Raw genomic sequence first — 20,841 nt, forward strand, 5'->3', positions numbered from 1 at the left:
TATAAAAAAAAATTGGTGTATTCTTTTGTCTATTAAAGAAAATTTTTTATATGTAGAATACATGCTACATATAAAAGAATACACCAATTGGCCTATACTCAAATTAGGAAGTTTTGTTTACTTACAACAAAAATCATAAGGTAATGTACATACTAGAAATTATTGCATGTTTACTAAATGTTCGAGTGCTAAAATTTTGAAGTGATGGGGTGACTATGTTCTTGGATCCTCTGTGTCTCTGAGGGAAGTGAAAATGCACCCTTTTGGCTGCAAGAAATCTTGAAAAGCATTGCTAAAACTTCCTTCATATTAGGCCTAGAATGGGGGCTCTCAGCAGTACACCAAATACCAATCCGAAGCAGTTCACTCATATGTTCTGCTCCTTCTGCTAAGCCTGATACCAATAACGCCACCGGTGTAGTCGTCCTGTTGTACCCGTGTCTCCCGTCCCCGACAACCCGTTTAGCCCATTCGACTAGACATTCTTCACCGCCATCAACAGCCCTTCTACTAGTTGCTAGCTCCATCACTAGCACGCCGTAGCTATAAACATCACCCTTTGTTGTTGCTTTCCATGTCTGCCCATATTCTGGAGCGACGTATCCTACGGTTCCTGCCACCATCGTGCTGACATGGCTTCCTCCAGCGTCGACGACCCGTGCTAGGCCGAAATCCGTGACTCGGGCCTTTCCATTCTTGTCGAGGAGTACATTACTGGCTTTGACATCTCTGTGGACTATACTAGGGAAGCATTCATGGTGCAGAAAGACCAAAGCTCGTGCTACGTCTATTGCTATCTCTATACGCCTTCTCCAGTTTAGACTTACTCGGTTGGTGATGAGGTCCTCTAAGCTTCCCCCTTCCATGTACTCATAAACAAGTAGTTTTTCTGATCCATCTAGGCACCATCCATATAGAGGAACAAGGTTCGGATGAGGCCAACCAAATGCATTTCCAGTGAGGACTTCCATTTCGGTTCTGAACTCTCTTTCCCCTTCACTGCCTTCTGTTTGAAGTTTCTTGATGGCTACTTTCCTGCCGTCTGGTAGAACTCCTCGATAAACTGTTCCAGATCCTCCACGACCGATGATTCTGTCGTCTGAAAAGCTTCCGGTGGCCTTTAAGATGTCGGAATGAGTGAAGGCTGTTTTATCTAGGCGAATGACTTTTATTGTGTTTGACAACCATGGTGAAGATGTACCAGAGCTCGATGCCAATTCGAACTGCTGTCCTTTGGAATCCTCTAACAGATATCCAGATTCATGAACAGGGCTTTTTACGACGAGGTAAACTATGAGAGTCATGAGCCCACAGACCAAGAATGCTAGTATTAAAGCAAAAAGAACTACACCTAGGCCTTTAGGCTTCTTAGCTGATGTACCCTTTATTCCAGATGAATTAGCTGTAGCATTGTCCATGAAGGATGGAAGGTGTAAAAGGGGATCGCCAACGAACGACCATTTGTCGAGTGTTGATAACTGACCGGTCTGTGGGATCACACCAGATAAATAAGGATTGTAGGAAACATTGAATTTACTTAAATCATCCAAGTTATTCAAGCTATTGGGAAATGCACCAGAAAAGTTGTTATATGACAGATCCAGATTCTGCAAGCATTTGAGATTGCCAATCTGCCAAGGAATTTGGCCGGAAAAATCGTTCCGTGTAACATTGAGGACAACCAGTGGCAGCTCTGCAATCACTGAAGGCAGTGTACCATTGAATTGATTGAATCCCAAATGCAACATACTGATATTCAACATGTTGCCAATTTCTAGAGGCACCTCACCAGATAACCAATTCCCACTAAGTTGAACATAGCCGGATATCAGAGTAGTTCGAACGTTAGACCCCGGTAAACAAACTGAAAACAGACCATATCCTTTAAGAATCTTGGCCCATAAGATTTTACAGTTCTGTCTTGTTAAAAGTCTGTACACAAAGCTAAATGGAGGGTAATCTGCCGGTATCCATCTCCTCATTGCCAAGCATTCCCCAGAACCAGGAATCTGGTTATTTTTCCTGTTTAACAGAAATGTAGCCGTAGAGTTCATGCCAATTCTTGTCAACTGAGGTGGTATTGGTCCTGAAAGCTGGTTATTTGCAAGATTCAGCCACAACAAGCTGCTGCAGTTCCCGATTTCCGGTGGGATTTCGCCTGTCAGAGAATTGTTAGCAAGCATCAGCCACAGAAGTGAGGTTAAATTCCCTAAACTTGGGGGAATCCAACCTTGTAACATGTTGAAAGAAAGATCAAGTGCTTGAAGGCCAGAAAGATTTCCGTACTCGCTAGGTATGCTTCCTGTGAACTGATTGTAGGCAAGAATCAAGAACTTTAAGCCTGCCATTTGGGATATTTCAACCGGTAACGGACCAGAGAGGTCGTTGTAACTCAAATCCAACCGAGAAAGATTCGATAGCCCAAGAACACCAGAAGTATCTATCCCTCCTGTGTACGAATTATTATGCAACAGAAGAAATTTCACCTGCGTGAGCCTTCCAAAAATCGTCTGTATATCACCTCCAAAATTGTTCCTGCTCAGATCAAGAAACCTCAAGTTTCTGAGGTCTAGTAAAGTTTCTGGAATATCTCTTGAAAAGTTGTTGTTTCCCAAGTAAAGTTCTTGAACATTAGGCAGTGATCCTATCTCCTTAGGAATAAACCCTGTAAATCTATTACCCCACAAACTCAGAACCTCTAGGCCTCTGCAAAGAGATATTTCTGCTGGAAACTCTCCGAATAACTGATTATCCGACAAATCCAGCAAACGCAAGCTGCAACTCGAAGTGAAAACCGATGCAGGAATCGTGCCAGAGAACTTGTTCTGAGATATCGAAAGTTCCTCAATCCTATCAAGTCCAAACCATATATCTCCTTGCAAAGAATTTGCACTCAGATCAAGGTACTTCAACTTACTGCATGTTTCAAATATGCCACCTACCTCACCAGTGAAATTGTTATTGGAAATATTTGCAACCACCAAATTACCACAATTTTTGGGTATACTCAGTCCTATATCAACTTCAAATCTGTTAAGGGACAGATCAAGAACTTCCAAATTTCCAAGAGCAGTGAAGTTGAGTGCACCATGTAGAATGTTGTGTGACAAATTCAAGAATCTGAGGTTCAAGCACTGGCCTAAATCTTCCGGTATCGTCCCATCTATCGTGTTCATGGACAAGTCGAGATAGGCCAACTCTGTTAAGCCGGAGAAGTTTTGGAAGAGATTACCCGATATATTACAGTCAGAAAGATCGATTTTCGTCACACGATCGGTCGTTTCATCGCAAGAAACTCGAGGCCAGTTGCAAGGAGACAAGTCTCGAGGATCCCACTGTGGGTATATTCTTTGATTCACAAGGACAGGATTTTCTTTCTCAAGATATGCTCTAAGCTCTAGCAGTACTTCCCTATCAGTTTGTAGTGAGTCTCCAATGGCAAGCTTTGCTGCAAATGAAACAATATCCCAATAAACAAAATGATAAATAATATATACATCATATGTAAATGTATAGATGTATTATACAATGCAAGTCAACTCAACATGATCATCCTCGAAAAACCCAACTCAAATAAACAATAAATTCTGCAGAATCCTTTAAAATTGGCCAAAACCAAACAGAAAGAACACTTTAGGAAACATGTGAACGAGCAAGAAAACTTACTACACCATAACTTATAATTTTGTCAAAGATGGAAAATTTCATTGCACTCCGAACTTTTTCGCCCCCCCATCGAATTCCCAGTCCCTTCGGTTAAATATACCTGTGATGATGATCAAGAAACAGAGCAAAGCAGCACGAAACAAGCACTGATCAGTGTCCTCTTCAGGCATGATCATTGGAACATAAAACCTCATTAATCCTGCCTTCCCCGTGCTATTCGATTTTCGGGTTCTTTCAGACAAGTCGGTTGGATTTCATTTCATGTGGGACAAAAATCAAAGAACGAAAGAAACACATGAAAAAAGTTCCATACGAAAAAAAAAAAAATTTAAGTGTAAGTTGAATAACAAAGAGCCTGCAGAAGGACAAATCCAAAAATTGAAACAGATGCACGTACGCCCAAAAAATATATATATTAGTCTATTCAAAGCACTCTTTGAATAACAAAATTTGATTTCAAAGATTATGTTTTTTTTTTATTTGAATAGTTTGGATTTGGATCAGTGCTTATTGTTTTCTTGTTTTTTTTTTTCCTTCGTTTTGATGAATTGTTTAAATTGTGAAAAGGAAAGGTTTCTAGTTTTAAATGAAGCCGCCCAATTTGACGTGTGATTTTGTATATTCAAGAACGGAAACTTTCTTCGATTTTCTTGATCATTGACCGAAGAAACTTAACGGGGAAACAAGCTTATATGAATATAATCAGTGGTAAAATACTAAAAGTAGTACACTCAGCTCTTTTTTCAACTCTTGAAGGGAACGAATTTACATTACAATTTACGTGAAATGGAGATTGGTGGTCTAGATTAGATTGAAATATTTTGAATTATGTTTCAAGTTAGAATTTTCTATGTACAATGTTCGATATATTCCGGAAAAAATCGTATTTTTTGTCTTGTTTTTATGATTTTTGGTCTTCATAGTTATGTGACAATATGTTTGTGGTTTTTTTTTTCTATCAATTTTTAATATTTTTTTGACATGACACTGACTTGATGTTGATGTGACACTCACATGTACGGTGTTATATCAACATTTTTAATAAAAAATTGAATTAAATTGTTAAAACATGAAAGATACGGGATTAAAATCGAAATTGTACGGAGCTAAAAACTCACACGAACAAAAGTCATTTGTTAAATATCTATGTTATCAAATCATGAATACATACACGTACCTTTGTTCTATCTGATTTCACATGGAAAATTTCAATTTTTCCGGTATGCGGCTCATATTAAAGTCGAACTTAGAAACATACCATGATTTTCCTAGGAAGAATTCATTAAAAAAAATAAAAAAAGGGAAAGTTCATTAGATATATACACACATGACACATGGACCGCAAACACAATTCACACATCTTTTTCATGTATATAAATTAAAAATGCTTAAATTTTGTGTAAATCGCAACCCAAAAGAAACGTTAATGAGAATACTCCAAGAAAAAAAAAATCTTTGGGACCAAAATACATATTTTAGTAGGCTGACTGAGGAAGAAAAGGTTCGTAGAAATAAACAACAAATTTTTCGTGGCCAGTGATGTGAACAAATTTGTATTCATTGGAGGAGATTGGTCAAAGGAAAGCGTGTTGCTATTTCTACCAAATAAATATAAACTACTAAAAAAAAGATTTTATTATAGTGCTTGAAAGAATATTCATTTATTTTAATTATATACGAATACCATATTTGTTTTATATCATATTATTGATTGAGCTACTTATATAATATATATATATATATATATAATGATGATGGTTTTGTAAAACCAGGGCCCGAACTATCAGGGTAGTGAAGTGGGCCTGACGTGGTGACCGGGCTAATGGAGGTAATATATGAGTTGTCCTTTCTTAATCAAGATGATCTGCACACCAAGGAAGGGAATAAAAAGCACGTTAGTGGGGCGCCGGAGGGGTTTCCGGCGGGGCCACTTCGATGCTTAAGTTAGACTTAAAAATAGAGTGGACTTTTTAGAGAAATGAATATAGTGCTTTGGAAGTATATATATATATATTATATAAGTAGCTCAATCAATAATATGATATAAAACAAACATGGTATTCGTATATAATTAAAATAAATGAATATTCTTTCAAGCACTATAATAAAATCTTTTTTTTAGTAGTCTATATTTATTTGGTAGAAATAGCAACACGCTTTCCTTATATATATTTATATATATATATATATATATATATATATATATATATATATATATATATATATTTTATATTAATTATACCAAATGTTTATTTTATTTTTACTATAGAACAAAACATAACCATATAAAAACTCAATTTTTAAGAGAAAAAAACGTGATTATATTTTGCAAAAATTATAAATCGATTCTGGTTTCTGGGTTTTGCCTTTATTTTAATTTTGACTAAAAAGATGAAACTTTTTGGACCTCATTTTGTTTCGTTTGTCCCCAACAAAGTGGGTCTACTGGTGAGTTTGAGCGGTCATACATCCTATTTGTTATATATATATATATATATATATATGTGTGTGTAATAATTTATTTTCTAAAAAAATTAGTAACTTGCAATGTGCTTTTATATCTTTTTCGGGAGTTTTGAGGTAATTTGTTTGAGAATTGTTTGCATACTTTGGGAACATAGAAAATGTGTTTGGTTTTATTTAGAGAAATTAAATCTTTGATATAGATGTAGTTCATTAAGGGTCAGTTTGAATACATGAGTATTTTACTTTAAAAATGTTTTTTTCAAGTTTGCTTTTAAAAATATTTTTTTAAAGTAAAAGTAATAATAATTTTGTGTTTGGATAAATAGATTGAAAGCATTTTTTTAAAGTTGAGTTAAAAAAAAATTTGAAAAGCTATAAATATGAGCTTTTAAAAAAAACACTTATTTTGGTTTAATTAAGTGCTTTAAAAAGCACTGCAAATCTATCCAAATACATTTGAAACAATAAAATCATTTTTTAAAAATAAAAAAAAAAACATTTCTCTTTTGATTTCTTAATCCAAACGCATTCTGAATCGTTTCAAGAAAAATAAATAAATTTTGAGTTAAAATATGAAATAATAATTAAATATTTTTAAAAGGTTATGAGAAATTAATGAGGATATTAGAAAATGTGTAAAGGAGGTTAAAAAAAAAATGGAAAAACACTTTTTTTTAATGTTTATGTGGGTGTGCGAAGGTATCAAAACGGACGACAAGATGGGTCGATCCGTAACCTATCAAAACCCACCAATTCCCTCCCGTCATTTGGGTATGTTTATTTGGTGGGGTGGATCGGTCTAACGATAATTAATTATATTTGATAGGGTGGAACGGTGGTTTATCATTCAGATATATTGGAAAATCAAAAGGGACAATCTAATGACATAATCCATTTTGATAGCTCTAATACATGTGTATGTGCGATTATTATTTTGATGACTTGGTAAGAAGATTAGTAGCTAGATTTTCTTTGAAATTAATTGTGGTGAGAAAAAACGGTGACATTTATTCTTCCCCGAAATAATGAATTACATTAATTACTTATTGACTTCTCCATTTCGGTCTAGTTATCGATTATTAATTAATTGATCATATAAATATGTATTAAAATCATTAGTCATTCCAAACATTAATAATTTGTAGAATTCGTGTGCATATGAATAATTAATTTTATAATGAAAAGTTAGGTTACATAGATTTTATCATTGAGAGAGAGTATATTTATCATTTCCAAATAAAAACACTTCAAATAAATTTTTCTTATCTTAAGAAATCATTATATCATTTTTTGTACATAGAATTCGAAATATATTTAATTATTTGTTTCACTAAATTATTTTAAAAATATTCTCATTCAAGTACTTAAATTAAATTAAATTTTATAAATAAAAAACAAAAATGTGAGTCGAACATTTTATTATAATAATAAGTTTAAAATTGGAGAATAGTTTGTTTATACCCAGACAAATAGTTTTTCATGAATTAAATAATCCATTTAAAAATCAAGTAGAATCCTTTAACCTTGACATTTACAATTTAATCATCTATATATATATATAATAACTGAGTTTTTGCCAAAAATAGTAAAATCCCGCCAAAAAAATTAGCTAAAAAAGGAAAACAAACAAAACTTATTTCTATTTGTGTTCTATATGCAACGAGATTTTTCATTCTTTTCATACATTATATATTATAAATATATATATATATATACAAATATATAATTTATGAAGATAACTCATATAATTTACGAAAATTACATATTTTATAACGCTTTGTTTTGCTAAAAAATTTCACTTTTAAATGTAGATAAATAAATACTACAAATATAATAATAAAAAATTATAATTTTAAATTTTCTTAATTACTCTACACAAATTCAATAATTTTAGGAATACTTACATATTAAATAAATGCTTTAATATATATAGTTCGTAATAATTAATATATTTATTTAACAATACAATAAAATTAGAATATTTAATAATTATTATATATAAAATGTACCATAAATGAAAAAATCACTTAGTTTCTTTTTAACATTTAAAAAGTCTTTAATTTCGGAGGTTGATTTTTCTTTATTAAAATACAAAGATTATATTTAAAAATATGAAAGTTTGAACATAAATAGAAATTGAACATTATTAACAGAAAATTTTTTAGTTTCCAATAATTGTCATTTTTTTGAAGGTGAAAATTTTAAAAAAATATATTAAAACGATTTTCCATAATCATAGCATATATAGAGCTACAAATTTTTAATTTGCTATAATAGAATACAAGATAATCTACCTACATAATATTAAAGATTTCGAACAAAAATTAAAAGAAAAAAAATTACAAAAAAAATATATATGCAATAGAAATAGATATACGAAAATTTATAGATTTATATAAATATAATATATTTTTCTATAATATAAATAGATTTATTTATATAATTTCCATAATAAAAAAAAAGAATAAAATAAGTGATGATATTTCAACCGGTCAATAAAATGATAAAATAAAAAAATAATAACAAAAGTAAAATTATTTCCAATTTTGATTAGATCTCAATTATTATTGTATAAATAAACAAATATTAAACATCTAAATTGTGAAGAGTTTAACTTATTTAGATTTTTATGTAGAATTACCAATAAGTATACATAATCACAGTTCAATACATTTTTAGTTTGCAATATTTACCATATTTATAAAGGTTAAAATTTTAAAAGAAGATATTCAAAAAAAATTCATAATCATTGCATATATAAAGCTATAAATATTCAATTTGCTATGATAAAATAAAAGATAATCTATAGATATAATATCTATATCTATATTATATCTATATCTATAATATATATATATAAGCAGAGTTTTTGCCATTTTTGGCAAAATCCCGCCAAAACTGTGTTTCTAAAAAAAGAAACTTTTTCCCAAAACAAAATATAAATTATGTTTTAATAAAATTGATACTTATACATAATATATTCAAACGTGTACATATATAGAAACTTTTGCCTAAAAATTAAATTGTCTAGGCCAAAAACGATAATAAAATTAATTTTATTAAAATTAAACTTATTAATTATATTCATGAAAAGTATATAAATATATATACATACATATAATAAAATCGTAGATTTCTATAATTTTTTAATTATTATTATAAAACGATAATAAAAATAATTTTATAAAAAATTAAAATTATTAATTTTAATCATGACGTATATTAAATTAAATTGACAAAATTCAAAATACAAATCCCGCTTTAGATTAAAATTTAAAATCAAATACTTAATAATTGAAATTGACGAAATTCGATTATTAAATTTGAAAAAACGTTGACACAAACATTATGTAAAAACACTTGCACAATCCCAGGAAATTTGTATTACTTCCATTATTTTAGCTTTTCAAAATAATTAAAAATCTACCTTTAAGATTAAAAATTATAATGCGTGTGATATGTTTTGTATAATCACAAGATTTCAGTATTCCTAAAACACAATCACTTATTTTAAACACAAGATTATACATTCTAAAAATTAACAAACAAAATATTTAATAATTTGACTTACAAAATTCGAATGATTAAAAGTGATTTAAAAATAATCATGTTTGTTGTTAAATATAATCAATTAATCAATTGATTTAATATTCTCATGATATAACTTTACGTGCATAAATCCAACTTTTAACATTCTAAAAATGTAAATATATATCCGAAAAATCCGATCAATGTTATATATATATGTATTTTATCATATATTTATGTGTGTATATATATAATATAATATAACAAAAATATTAGATAAAGGATTTACATTTTACCAAATTTAGGTATTTTTCCATATTTGTAACAATGTACGTATGTATGTATGTATGTACGTGTGTCGTGTGTGTGTCTATATATATATATATATATATATATATATATATATTATAGAGTTTTGTTATGCTGCCCACCAACCGTGCCAACCTCTGTGCCCACCATGTGCAATAGTTGAGTGTTTTATACATGGTGGGCACATAGGTTGACATAGTTGGTGGGGCAGCATAGCAAAACTATATATTATAACCTAAAGATGTCCATATAAAATAAAAAATTATCTAAAAAATACCCAGGATATTTTTGCCTCGGTATATTGACACATTTCTTATAACAAAATCTAGAATTGCCAAAAAAACAAACAAAAAATCCCATAACTTTGGGATTCAATCACATTATATTTGATTTCCAAATATACATCATATCAATTAAAGATAAAAAAAAAAATCAATCAATCTAATTCCATAATTAAATTTAAAATTCAAAACAAAGTCCATATATCTCAAATATCTCATAAATGTTAAATATACACGTATTTGATCATATAGTATGTATATATATATATACACGTAATATGTATGTATATATTTAAATATATGTATGTATATACAAAATATAACAGAATATTTAAAATTCAAATAAACCACCCTTAAATATTGCATGCCATTAAATCAAAATAAAATCTATTTCACAAAATAAAATAAAATAAATAATAATAATAATAGTAATCAACATTTAAGATTAAAAAAAAAACAAAATACAACCGAATTTTTAAAATTCAAAATTAGAAATTCAAATAAATCATTGCTTAAAATTTGCATGCCATTAAATTTTTTAGAACTTAACATATATGTCAGCACAATGTCCATCGTGGATTTGAACACAATATATATATATATATATATATATATATATATATATATATATATTTTGTGCATCACTATAAAGTAATATTTCATTTCAAGAAAAAAAAACAATGAATTTATTCTGAAATCCAAATGGCTCAATTGTTTAAATTTTATCTATGAACTCGATCCTTCAAATTGTTACTCGGAGCTGAAACTATGATTGATTCGTTGTTACGAACTATCTTCATATGAAAGCAAGAGAGATCCCACAATGGAATGTATAATATTTCATGATGTTGAGGTATACTAATTTTTTTTGTTTTGATATCCATCTATCTAAAAAATGTTAGTATAATTTATATTTTTCTCAATTTTACAAGGGGCACGCATATATACAACCATAGAATATGACATCGTTGAGAAATTGAAGTCAATACTAAAAAAAGATAATCTTTATGGTGGGCACATGTATAAAACACTCAACTATTGCACATGGTGGGCACAGAGGTTGGCACGGTTGGTGGGCAGCATAACAAAACTCTATCTATATATATATATATATATATATATATATATATATATATATATATATATATATATATATATAGACACACACACGACACACGTACATACATACATACATACGTACATTGTTACAAATATGGAAAAATACTTAAATTTGGTAAAATGTAAATCCTTTATCTAATATTTTTGTTATATTATATTATATATATACACACATAAATATATGATAAAATACATATATATATAACATTGATCGGATTTTTCGGATATATATTTACATTTTTAGAATGTTAAAAGTTGGATTTATGCACGTAAAGTTATATCATGAGAATGTTAAATCAATTGATTATATTTAACAACAGACATGATTATTTTTAAATCACTTTTAATCATTCGAATTTTGTAAGTCAAATTATTAAATATTTTGTTTGTTAATTTTTAGAATGTATAATCTTGTGTTGAAAATAAGTGATTGTGTTTTAGGAATACTGAAATCTTGTGATTATACAAAACATATTTAAAAGAAACTATGATTGATTCGTTGTTACGAACTATCTCCATATGAAAGCAAGAGAGATCCCACAATGAAATGTATAATATTTCATGATGTTGAGGTATACTAATTTTTTTTGTTTTGATATCCATCTATCTAAAAAATGTTAGTATAATTTATATTTTTCTCAATTTTACAAGGGGCACGCATACATACAACCATAGAATATGACATCGTTGAGAAATTGAAGTCAATACTAAAAAAAAATAATCTTTATGCTTTCAAAAATATGATTGTTGCACAAAATATATTGAATACAAGACCACGTCAAACAAATATAAATGTAATTTTTTTAATTAAACAAATGTGTGTAATTTTCGATGATAGTTTTCCATCAAAGATGTTTGAACAAAAACTTTAGAGAATTGACGAATGCAGATGTCATTGACAAAACTAAATTTTTTGGTAAGTCTTTTTCATGTTTTATTTATGTATACATCAAATATTTTGTGTAATTGACATGATTTTTGTTAATGGATCTTAACATTGTTCGTATTTTTATCATATTTTTTTTAGATATCATTTGCGTAATGATTTCAAATGACTGTCTTCAAAACAGAGAAATCAATGGATGTCACATGAAACTTATTGATTTTGTCATTGAATATTTAGAGTATAGTCCTTTTTCTTATCTTTCTCATTCTATTTGTGTAGGTAAATTTTTTTATATATAGATTTACTAAAATACTTTTATTATTTGTTAGGTAATTTTTTGTAAAAAAAAAATTTATAAAATAAAATTATTATTAGGCAGGTCAACCCGATGCCTATCTTAATAAAAATATTAATCTTAGTCTAAAAATAATATTTTTACTTTAGTCAAAATAAATATATTTATCTCACAAAATTGATTCATAAGATTGTCTTATAAAATTTTTTATTACATTATATCAATAACTATAACTAATTTATGCAAATACTTATACTTATTAATTATAATAATTAATTACATAAAATAAAATTCCGTGCATCGCACGGGTGAGACACTAGTATATTAATAAATTAACGTTCTAATTATACTTGTTGTGGCTCAACAATTATTTTTACGGGATAAACCGATCAAGACGTGATGCTTGAACTGCTTTAAAAAATTTGATTTTCATCGAAGACAACAAACGTTCCGTGCTCTTGCGGTATGTTTTAATTAGACATCACGGCAATCACATTTTGGCAAGTTTGTAAGCAATAAAGGTAGAAAAAATAATGTTGACCGGAGAACTTTTTTTTAATTTTTACCAATATTAGTGGTTAATTTATCCATAAATGACCGAAAAAATTGACTCAAAATTCCATTCACGTGTGTGGAAAATGTTGGCATAACATACCATTTCAAGTCTAAGAAATGCACTCTTCACTCACCTATACAAGTCTGAGAATCAAAAAATTTAGAATATTTAATTTCTTTAGAAATGTTATTTTTCTTTCTTAGTTTTATTCAAAACTAAAAGTTTATTAGTTTAACACTCATCAAGTGGAATCAGTGTTATAAACGGCGGTCGAGGCAGTCGCCTAGGCACCGCCGAGGCGGTAGGCGGCCCTCGACCGCCCCGCCTTGGCATTAGGCGGCCTCTTCAGGCGGCCCCAAGATGTTCGGCGGGTGGCAAGGCGGGTGAGGCGGCAGTGGCGGGCGCTCGGGCGGGTGAGACGGTCAAGACGGTCAACAAATTTTAAATTTTAGTCAAAGGTTACTAGGTTAGAGTCAACTAAATTTAAAAACCAAGTCAAACTCTACCAATTTTAACACCTTACTTACTTGAAAACACTACCCACTTTTTTTTGTTTTCCACTTTTGCTTAAGTCTTCTCACCATCAATCACTAGGCCCGCCGTCGCCAGCAAGCCTTTAGGTTAGGTTTTGTATATTTAACATACTTTTACATAATTTAAGCAAAGTCTAATGATATTGTTTGAAATTATGGAGTGTTAGTATAATAAAGTTATAAAGATGACTAATATATGTGATTACATATAAAAAAAATGCTAAAAAAATTCAACCGTCTAGGCACTGTCGGGTCGGTAGGCGGTCACGAACCGCCCCACCACCGCCTTCCGCCATTTACAACACTGAGTGGAATATATATTCTTGTATTTTAACAATGAACATTTAATAATACACGAATTAACTCATATGTGACGGTCTCATGAGTCAATTTTGTGAGATATATCTCTTATTTAAGTCACTCATAAAAAATATTATATTTTATGTCAAAAATATTACTTTATATTGTAGATATGAGTAAAAATGACTCATCTCACAAGATAAAACTATGATCAGTGATACCTTATCACAAAGATCCTATCGGTGTAATACTAAATTAAAAAAAAAAACAAAAAATTGAATGGAACTCATTCATAAAGTCGAATAGATTTAAATAACAGTACACAATCGCAAAAATATTCTTATATCTTCTCTAAACTTTTAGTATAAATAATCATATCACTCTCAACTTGAAATTTTGCAAAAATCCGTAAATTTAAAAATAACCAAAAAATATTTAAAAAGTGATTTGAAATTAAATCAGCCAACATAGAGATCAATTTCATTAAATTATTTTACACCCCATACAACAAGTGCTATAGTACCAAGACACCGGTTTAAGAAGGCGGCAAGGTCAGAGAGCACACAAAAAATATAGGTTCCATTGTTTCAAGCGTACAAGGGAACTCAGTTCCGATCCCTCTAACGCGAACCTCGAATTATGCACATGTCATGCGTGCACTGGCGTCGAATGATCTTTAGACTTGGCATCTTTGTATGTGTCGACTGATTGGAAACTGCGAATTGTGGAGCATCTAGGTTGCATCGTATAGCATCGATTGCCAGAACCTGGTCACAGACTCGCATGGTTCAGATTAACCGCGTAATCCCATCTGCTAGCATTGAACTAACCGGAGCATCTCCATCTGTGCACTAACGAAAGAGATATTCATTGGGATGCTAGAATCATTTTCTTTATAAGAAACACAAACATCAAGACTTTACTTTTTCAAACAACAAGATTTTCTTCGTCTAATCCAGGTACAGTGACATCTGCCCGCATCGTTCCCTGATAATTTTCTCCCACTGATGCTCCGGCTTGTGCAAACAACTCGACCACAGCAGGCAACTTTCCGTAGTACCTCTTCAAAGCATCAATGAGAAGTCTATCGTGTGAATCCCCCACATGCCATACGTAGACTGGGGGAAGAATATCGTCTATGGATGCCTGTTGCCAAGCATGTTGGCCATCCCTCATTTGGTGCTTGAACGCCTGACATTGCCTCGCCCTATGGCCTTTAGGCCCAACTTGCACCTCATCACAATATCCACAAGCTTGGACATCATATTTCTCCATGAGATTCAGGACTCCAGAATGTAATTTATCCAGTGCCTCCATTCCTCGCTCTGCGAAACCTATGCAAGTGGCACCACAAACAGCTCAAACCCACGGTACGTGGTTGAACAATATATTTCGAGACACCACTCACATGTAAAGCAAATACCGTGTAATAAATGTCCAGGATCACTATTTACAATGTACACATACATGTAAATAAGTGTTGGGAGCACTTTAACTAATGTATTTATACTTTAGCGGCGGTGGTGTGACAGTGAGTGAAAATTCTTACCCTAAATCAACTAATCACAACAGCAATTATATTTCTAAGAAGATAATCAAAAGATGCCAGGTTAATTTACGATAAAAGATGAAAACCATGCAACAAGATTGATGAGAAACTTCAGTATGAATTCAACTTCCTAAAAGTTAATATCTTGAGCATTGTCGAGACAAACCTTTGAGATTATCGAATGAAAAATTCGAAAATTGCTGAACTTCATTAGACCTCTTTGGTGTTGCCCAAAAGCCAGAGGTGTTCATGTCCTTTTCATATGAATCATTTTTGGGAAACTTCTTCTCAAAATCAATCAGCCTTCCAGCAACGTAGTAAACAGGGAACTCACGTCGTCTTGTTGGATACTTAGGAATGTCCACACCGGCTTGAATGCACAATTCCACGATGGCCGGAATCCGATCCACTTGTAGACGTTCATTGTGCGAAACAGCTCTTCCCAATCTATCATACAGATGAAAAGATTCCACGACAGGCAACACATGTTCAACTCCTCCTCTCTCCCACACATGTTCTTTATTTGTTTGACTTCCACTCACATTACATGTCCTAATCTTATGTGGTGGATCACCCACATGAACGTCTCCGCAAACACTACAAAATAAGGACGATATAAGTTAGCCAATCATTGCAAAAACAGAACAACAAAATCTACACAATTCTAATACAATATGAAGCAAACAAGAAGTTAATTATATATCCTAATTTCCTAGACTACCTGCAAAAATAAATGGATACACTATGAGCAACTCTTGAAGCATAAAACAGTAATCGACCTCTGGCAGCTAAAACATCATGTGCAACTGGGATTAATTTTTTAACCAACAACCCATTCTTGGGAGGCTTCAAAGCAACCTCTCGAACCATTCCCCTCTCTTGCTTTTCCAATCTAGCCTTTCGCTTCAATTCATTAATATCCGTCACCCATGGCTTCCGTTCCGACTTTCTAGGCTTTCTTGGTAGCTCCAACAAATCCAACTTGTTTGAGCATGATCCACAAGCAAAACTTTTTGATTCTGATGCATTAATTCGTGCTTCTTTGAAAAGATTTCTTGTAAAAATCCGGCCTAGGTTCAAGAACGTTCGGCCGCGTTCAGTGAGCATCACCTATTAAACTCGCTAACAGAAATTGGTATGATTTGATAAACTCTAAAATTTAGGGTCACTCTCTCAGGACTACGACTCCTTCCCGGGATTCAACTGAGCCTCTTCAAAGCACATCAATATTCAAGACTCTGGCTTTGCAACAGAAACACCAAAATAAGCTGTCTTGCTTTTCCAATATAAGGAATGCAGAAAGTCTTCACATATCTGTACATTTTTGCAATCCTTGAAAACCCAAGAAATGAACAAAGCAAGCCCCGATCACAAAGTGACAACCAAAAGCGGGAAACAGTGGGATATCAATCGAGAAAGCGATGAAAGAACAGACAAATCTTAAACTAATACACCGTTAACCAGAAAATGGCGTCAATTATCCACACAAAAAAAAAACAATTTTCCAGTTTTCTGGTATGAGTTTGCAAGACCCTCCATGGATTTGTTAAAGAGTATTGGTTTTCTTGGATTTGGAGAAAGCCCGAGCAAAATTTTGGGGTCTAAAACAAGGCTAAAATCATCCATTTCGTAAGTAAAATAATACCTGAAATTGCTTTTGATGGAAGTAAAAATCTTCTTGAGAGCTCGAGAATGAAAGTGAGACTGAGAGCTGACGGTTGACTGCTGTGGAATTCAAAGGTCAAATATCTTTAATGAAATGGACTTGGGCTTGTAATTGGTGAATCTCTATGATTTTGGGCTTCATTATTGGGCCGAATAATTATATGTCATGTGAGCTCAAATGATGGCCCACGGGAATTGGGATTTTTGCCCTAACAGTGTATATGATCTTTTGGGCCAAACAGTTTTTCGAACCACATTTTTTATTTTTTTTTTGAAATGTAGTATCATTTCACCATGATGCATGGAGCGTTATTTTTATATAATTAAATATTAAAATTAATGTTATGAATTAAATATCACAAAACTCATATGAGACGGTCTTTCAGGATAATTTAGTGAGAAATATCTTTTATTTGGTTAACAAAAAAACATGACTTTTTATGCCGAAAAAATTACTTTTATGGTAAATATAAACATTGTTAATCATCTCACGAACAAAGATCCGTAAAACCATTTCACCCATTAAATTAATATTCAAAAGTTTAAATAAATATAAAATTATATTCAGTAATTTTAATTCTTTTTTAAAAAAAGGTAAGTTATTATAATTATAGATAAATTACAAAAAGTTTGTTACACTAAACTCTTTGACCTTATTAATATGTTATAGTTATAGTTATAGATGAAGACTTAATAAACAAGGTTTATATATATATAGCAATAGATAGATTTAAAAAATTATTATTTATTATGAATGAGGGAAAATATTCATTGTCATTTAACAAAATACATAAAATTTAATTTTATTTCAACAGTTGCCGACTCCACCTGTGTAAGGTGACAACCATTGATGGTCCCTGAAGCTAATTAGTAGTTGTCTTTTTTGGACAATATGGACCATCACTTCTTTTAATGATTTTTATATTATTGAGGAATTTATTAAGAAGGTGAACATTATAAATATGTACGCTATACTTATTTTATGAAAATTAATATATATTCAAAATGATAATAAATACGTTGTTCTCAATAATCGTGTGATTATGATGAGATTATTGTTCTTGTGAGAAGAAGACATAATATGTCAGCATCAAAAAAATTTCTCAAAATAGATATCGAGCGACTAAAAAACTAACATCAAAAGTTACACGTTGGAATTCCTGTATTTTAATTTTGTATAATGCTGTAACGATGCTCCAACCTGACACAAAAAATAATGTTGGAGATGACCTTGGTGCCGATGTTACATCCACCTGACCTAATGAAATAATATGTCTAACCAAGATTGCAACTTGGCACCGAGACAATAAAAAAATGTGGCCCTTCTCAACAAATTTCATTTGTGAACATTTTCATTTTTCCTTCTCATTTCACTCCAACATTTCCAAACCTAAATTTTTAAGCTATGATCCGTAAGTTCAAATTTGCAAGACATAAAATCTTGAATTTAAGAATCCAACACTTTAACATACACGATCGAGTAAAATGTAATAACATTTAAAGGAAAAATATTTTTTTTGTCCACTAATTTGTCTATTTTTTGGTTAACTTTTCAAATTTTGGTTTTGATACACTAAATTTTAATTTTCATTAATTTTGATCAAACTGCTTATGTGGCACCAGAAAATGCTGATATGACAGCGAAAAATGATGACATGACACCAAAAAATGCTGACGTGTCGAGCTGTCACATCAACAATTGGACCAAATCACAAAAAAATAAAAGTTTGTGTACCAAAACTAAACTTTGACATGTTTTTTTCCCTATTAAAGAAATAAAAAATTTCCCACATTTTAATGATAAAATTAACTGTTATCAGACCATATTTCATGGTAAAATACATTCATAACCCTATATATATATATTACCCAATCATTAGCAGTACTTAGATGCATCTAATTTTACAGGCTAAAATTCAATAGGTGCTGAAGTGTGTACATACTAATTAAGAATAATGATCATGTAAATTGTAGTAATATAACAATCCACATTGTGGTAATTACATTAATTACTTGTGGTATTAATTATTCTAATTTTTATAATGATATCTTTCGTGAGTGTGCCCACAATTTTTTCACCATTCTCCATATTATCATGACCAATAATTATTTGCTTTATGGTTCATTCTTAGTGGGAGTAGAAAACTCACAGGAAAGATATGATCAATTAAAGTATTTTGTCATGATGTGTTAAAACAGTTACAGTTGAATATATAAAAATATATGTTTTGGCCTTGTGACATATCAAACAAATAAATGTCGTACGCCGAAAAAAATAAAAATGATCCAATATATATATATATATGTATATATATATATATATATTTGGATGTAATAAATCAAAATATAAATATGAGGTCCAAGTATTTCTATTAAAGAAAATAAATTATCCAAGTGTGGTTGGTTTTCATTGGTTTATAAATTTTTTAAGGCCTGGCTTTATTTTTAAACCGATAACATTCCATAAATAAGACCTCGAATAATGTATATATGCAAAGTATTTTAGACTTATGAGAATTGCGTTCAACAAAACCAAATTGGTTATGGACCTTATGTGAGTGTGTTTCGTCGATCATGAGTCATTTGATTTGCTGCTCTCAAAGGATGAAATATTATAACTTTAGGTGAACTTGAGCATAGGTTGTTGTGGACATTCTCGTCAACTGGTTTATAAATGTCATACGTTTTTTCTTTTTTTATTTTTTAAAAAGAGAACGTAGAATCAAACATTTGTTGTTTAACGAAAAATTATAGATAGTGGTAACGATATAACATAAATCTTTAATTTAAACAGTATTACAGTGTAAACGTCAAGTTCGATTTTTCTACGCAACATGAGAAATTAATGCATCGCAACAATGGACATCGCAATAGTTGTACTCTATTTCAAACTACGTGAATTGAATATGCGATCTTGTTATTGCTCCAGAAATTGGTGATAACATTAGCATTCAAAACATTACGTTTTGGTTACTAATTAATCCCACGAAAATATTATTACACCCAAATAAATTAGTAGTTAAAATAGAGTGCAGCTACACTTGTCAAATCATTTAATTACATTAGCTTTGATCATTATTAATGCTCTTTTAAAAAGATTAAAATATGATAGATATATAAAGGACCAAAGATCGCAAAGAAAAAATTTTAGATTCAAAATAATGTTTTAAGTTTATTCTTTTTACAAATGTAATAACGGTTTCATTATTAATATAAAAAAAATACATGCAATCAACATGAAAAATATAAATATATAGATTATCTAACACTATTTAATATAGTAAGAAGATGATATAGTAACTACTTTGATATTGAACTTTAAAAAAACTAATATTGTACAATCAAGTAAGCTCAATAAATTTACCTCAACTAAATCATAAAGAAAAATAAGATGAAATGTAAATTTTTTTAATTCTATTTATTCCCATGTAATTATTTTCGAATCACCATATAAGTCTAGCCTCGAAAATAATAATTTGGTATTGTATTAGAAAAATGTATTTCGATAAGCATACATGTTACGACTTACGAGTGCAAGACTGCAACACACCAGTAAATATAACACAATAATATTTAGAGGTTCATATATTTTTTTCCTCCAAAAATAACCCCTCAAACCATTTATTAGCATCTAAATTATTTAATTTTTTGCTTATTTAAATACACTTGAGCCACTCCTCGTGCATAT

The 20,841-nt window shown here is 30.6% G+C and overlaps 2 protein-coding genes across 5 annotated transcripts; both read right to left on the minus strand.

Moving 5' to 3' along the window:
* Window positions 1-26: 26 nt before the first annotated feature.
* LOC140862307 (probable LRR receptor-like serine/threonine-protein kinase At1g74360) lies at window positions 27-4,166 on the minus strand. The gene is made up of 2 exons (XM_073265320.1): window positions 3,767-4,166; window positions 27-3,448 (listed from the first exon to the last, which is right to left on the minus strand). Exons 1-2 carry the CDS (start codon window positions 3,858-3,860, stop codon window positions 189-191), a joined length of 3,354 nt encoding a protein of 1,117 aa, XP_073121421.1. The 5' UTR covers window positions 3,861-4,166; the 3' UTR covers window positions 27-188.
* A 10,198-nt stretch (window positions 4,167-14,364) lies between these two features.
* On the minus strand, window positions 14,365-17,197 carry LOC140864728 (APO protein 3, mitochondrial-like). 4 transcript variants are annotated; one of them, XM_073269060.1, is made up of 4 exons: window positions 17,134-17,197; window positions 16,210-16,802; window positions 15,655-16,085; window positions 14,365-15,273 (listed from the first exon to the last, which is right to left on the minus strand). In XM_073269060.1, the coding sequence occupies exons 2-4, from the start codon at window positions 16,593-16,595 to the stop codon at window positions 14,867-14,869; spliced, it is 1,224 nt and encodes a 407-aa protein (XP_073125161.1). In that variant the 5' UTR covers window positions 16,596-16,802; window positions 17,134-17,197; the 3' UTR covers window positions 14,365-14,866. The 4 variants fall into 4 exon arrangements, with proteins under 4 accessions (XP_073125161.1, XP_073125160.1, XP_073125163.1 ...); XM_073269059.1 differs by having other exon boundaries at window positions 16,210-16,820; window positions 17,134-17,191; XM_073269062.1 differs by having other exon boundaries at window positions 14,365-14,783; window positions 14,863-15,273; window positions 16,210-17,187.
* Window positions 17,198-20,841: the final 3,644 nt, after the last annotated feature.

The sequence above is a fragment of the Henckelia pumila genome, chromosome 4 (genome assembly GCF_033568475.1).
Source record: "Henckelia pumila isolate YLH828 chromosome 4, ASM3356847v2, whole genome shotgun sequence".
Classification (NCBI taxonomy): Eukaryota; Viridiplantae; Streptophyta; class Magnoliopsida; order Lamiales; family Gesneriaceae; genus Henckelia; species Henckelia pumila.

What these genes read in the sequence shown, in the direction of transcription:
- LOC140862307 (XM_073265320.1), bottom strand. Translation starts at nt 3,860, where the DNA reads ATGAGGTTTTATGTTCCAATGATCATGCCTGAAGAGGACACTGATCAG. An exon ending in TTTCTTGATCATCATCACAG is followed by an intron (nt 3,449 to 3,766) that starts GTATATTTAACC and finishes TTTCATTTGCAG; the next exon opens with CAAAGCTTGCCATTGGAGAC.
- LOC140864728 (XM_073269060.1), bottom strand. Translation starts at nt 16,595, where the DNA reads ATGCTCACTGAACGCGGCCGAACGTTCTTGAACCTAGGCCGGATTTTT. An exon ending in GTATCCATTTATTTTTGCAG is followed by an intron (nt 16,086 to 16,209) that starts GTAGTCTAGGAA and finishes CTTATTTTGTAG; the next exon opens with TGTTTGCGGAGACGTTCATG. An exon ending in TTCATTCGATAATCTCAAAG is followed by an intron (nt 15,274 to 15,654) that starts GTTTGTCTCGAC and finishes CCACTTGCATAG; the next exon opens with GTTTCGCAGAGCGAGGAATG.